Source organism: Echinops telfairi, unplaced genomic scaffold (assembly GCF_000313985.2).
Source record: "Echinops telfairi isolate 266 unplaced genomic scaffold, ASM31398v2 ScPeMD7_23;HRSCAF=83, whole genome shotgun sequence".
NCBI classification, from domain to species: Eukaryota; Metazoa; Chordata; class Mammalia; order Afrosoricida; family Tenrecidae; genus Echinops; species Echinops telfairi.
Genome location: NW_022103920.1, coordinates 5,125,016 through 5,127,030, shown reverse-complemented (window position 1 = coordinate 5,127,030; position 2,015 = coordinate 5,125,016). Strand labels below are relative to the sequence as shown.

The 2,015-nt window shown below is 48.2% G+C and overlaps 1 protein-coding gene across 1 annotated transcript in view; it reads left to right on the top strand.

Moving 5' to 3' along the window:
- The window catches only part of MGAM2 (maltase-glucoamylase 2 (putative)), a 92,460-nt gene that overhangs the window by 88,850 nt on the left and 1,595 nt on the right, over positions 1-2,015 (top strand). Inside the window, exon 47 of the mRNA XM_030885264.1 lies at positions 1,599-1,909. Coding sequence (XP_030741124.1) covers positions 1,599-1,909 — 311 coding nt within the window. The remainder of the gene's footprint in view (positions 1-1,598; positions 1,910-2,015) is intronic.

Genomic DNA, 2,015 nt, shown 5'->3' with positions numbered 1-2,015 from the left:
ATGTGTTTCCATCATCGTCAGATTGATTGAAAACATCCTCAGGAGGTATGTCTTCATGACACGTCCATCCAATGCTCACAGATCAGTACCGCAGAAGCAGTTGAGTTTTCTTAGCATTTTTAACACAGGCATGGCTGGTTAACACATGCCCTGTGTATTTACTTTTTCCTTTAAAATTGTTTTACAGGATACCTTGCAGATCCAGACTGTACACAATAAGTATCTGAGTGACTCCCGTCCACTGAAGGTTGGCTACATTAAGATTTGGGGGCTGAAGCCTGAGTCTGTGATTGAAGTCAAGGTCACCCATGACAACAAGCCGTTCATGGTAATGAACTTCACGAGTGACCCTGACAATCAGGTGCGTCCCTGAGGAGGAAGGATTCTGACTTCGGCAAAACTAGAGCTACTTTTACAATCGTTAGCATCTCTCCTTATACTGGAGATGTTCTTGACAGACACCACAGGTATGTCCTGCAAAGTCTGGAGTGCCGAGTCACCATGGTAAAGGGCACAACCCTCTTGGTCTTCCACTAAGTGTCCTGGAGACCAGTCATCAATGTTCGGATGAGGTTCACTCACGTGTTCCCCAAAGGAAGTGTTGTGGTCTTGTAGGCAGCCAGAGATGGTCACGTCTACTGCAGATGCTAAGAGAAGGCACAAGTAGTCCGCTTCTCCCTACAGGTAGCCTTCTCCTTAGTCAAACTGGTGGCTGAGACTGGAGAACTGTTGTCTGGAGGAACCTGTCGTAATCACCAAATGAGCATGTCCCACCCACGGTGTGAGCTCACCAGAGCTGAGTGGCAAAGCAATCCCTCCCAGGGGGTCTGCGGTCAGGGACCTCACCCCAGTTCGGACTCATAGCCACTGGAACAAGACAAATAGCATCAACACACCAGCATTTGGTAACCCGATCAGGGACCAGCAGATTGACCATCGAGAGAAATGAGCCCCACAGTAGGGCACAGCACCCATTAGATTAGAGAGTTGGTTCCAGTGACCCAAATGGTGGTTCAGAAAACTGAAAGTGGGCAGCCACCTGCATTTCTGCAAAGGAGCCCAGCACGTCCTGCTACTCTTCGGAATTTTGAAACACAAATAGGTCCTCTCTCTGGACTCTCTTTTGCTTCTTAACTTTCAAACAGTTGCCCTGGACGACTGGGCTCAAAAGCACCAGTTTCCAGCAATTGCTTCTACTTCAGACTGAATGAGGAGACTTGCAAACCCTTCCTTTGGGGACACGTAAGATGCGTGGCATGGGGCCCCGTGGGCTCATGCCACCAGCCTCCCTCAGGGAGGCTGAAATCCAGTGGTAGAGGAGAGAGAGTTTTGTCAATAGCGGTTAACAGAAATCTGTTAGACTTGCAAGCATTGTTGTTCTGATGGAGTGGAGTGGAAAGAGTGGAAAGTTCGACAGCGTAGGGGCAAGTCGAACAGTTGATCAGAATTGAGGCGCCTTAAGAGGAATGTTGACGACCATTGGTGGCTATCCTGGAGAAGGTTGGACCCACCATTTCACACTGAGTTGCAACGTGAGATGAGTTAAAGATGTGTGTAAGTGCTAAAATGCTGTGTGTGTTTCTCTTCTTTTGTGGCAGATCTTAACTATTCAGTTGACTGACAAGGTTATTCACCTGGAAAAGTTGACTGTGGTCACCTGGACTCACGGTCACCTTGTAGTTACTACGCCGGCCCTGACAAGCACCTTACCGACCAGTTCTCAATCATCTCCATCTACCACTACAATGACCTCTTCTGAGACTATGATGTCAGGTTCTGCTAGTCCACCTGATGTGACTACGACTACTATGACTACGTCTTTCATTGCAACCATTCCTACCCTGACGAGTGCTACCACCATGAGCACTAGCAATACTGTGCCTGATGTCACTCTTCCTTTTCCTACAAGCACAACGGTTAATATTCCCACTACTCCTTCCCCAACATATCCTCCTCAAGTTAGCACTAGTGTGACCACTACCACTACACCTTTCCCTGCAAATACTACCGCTGCC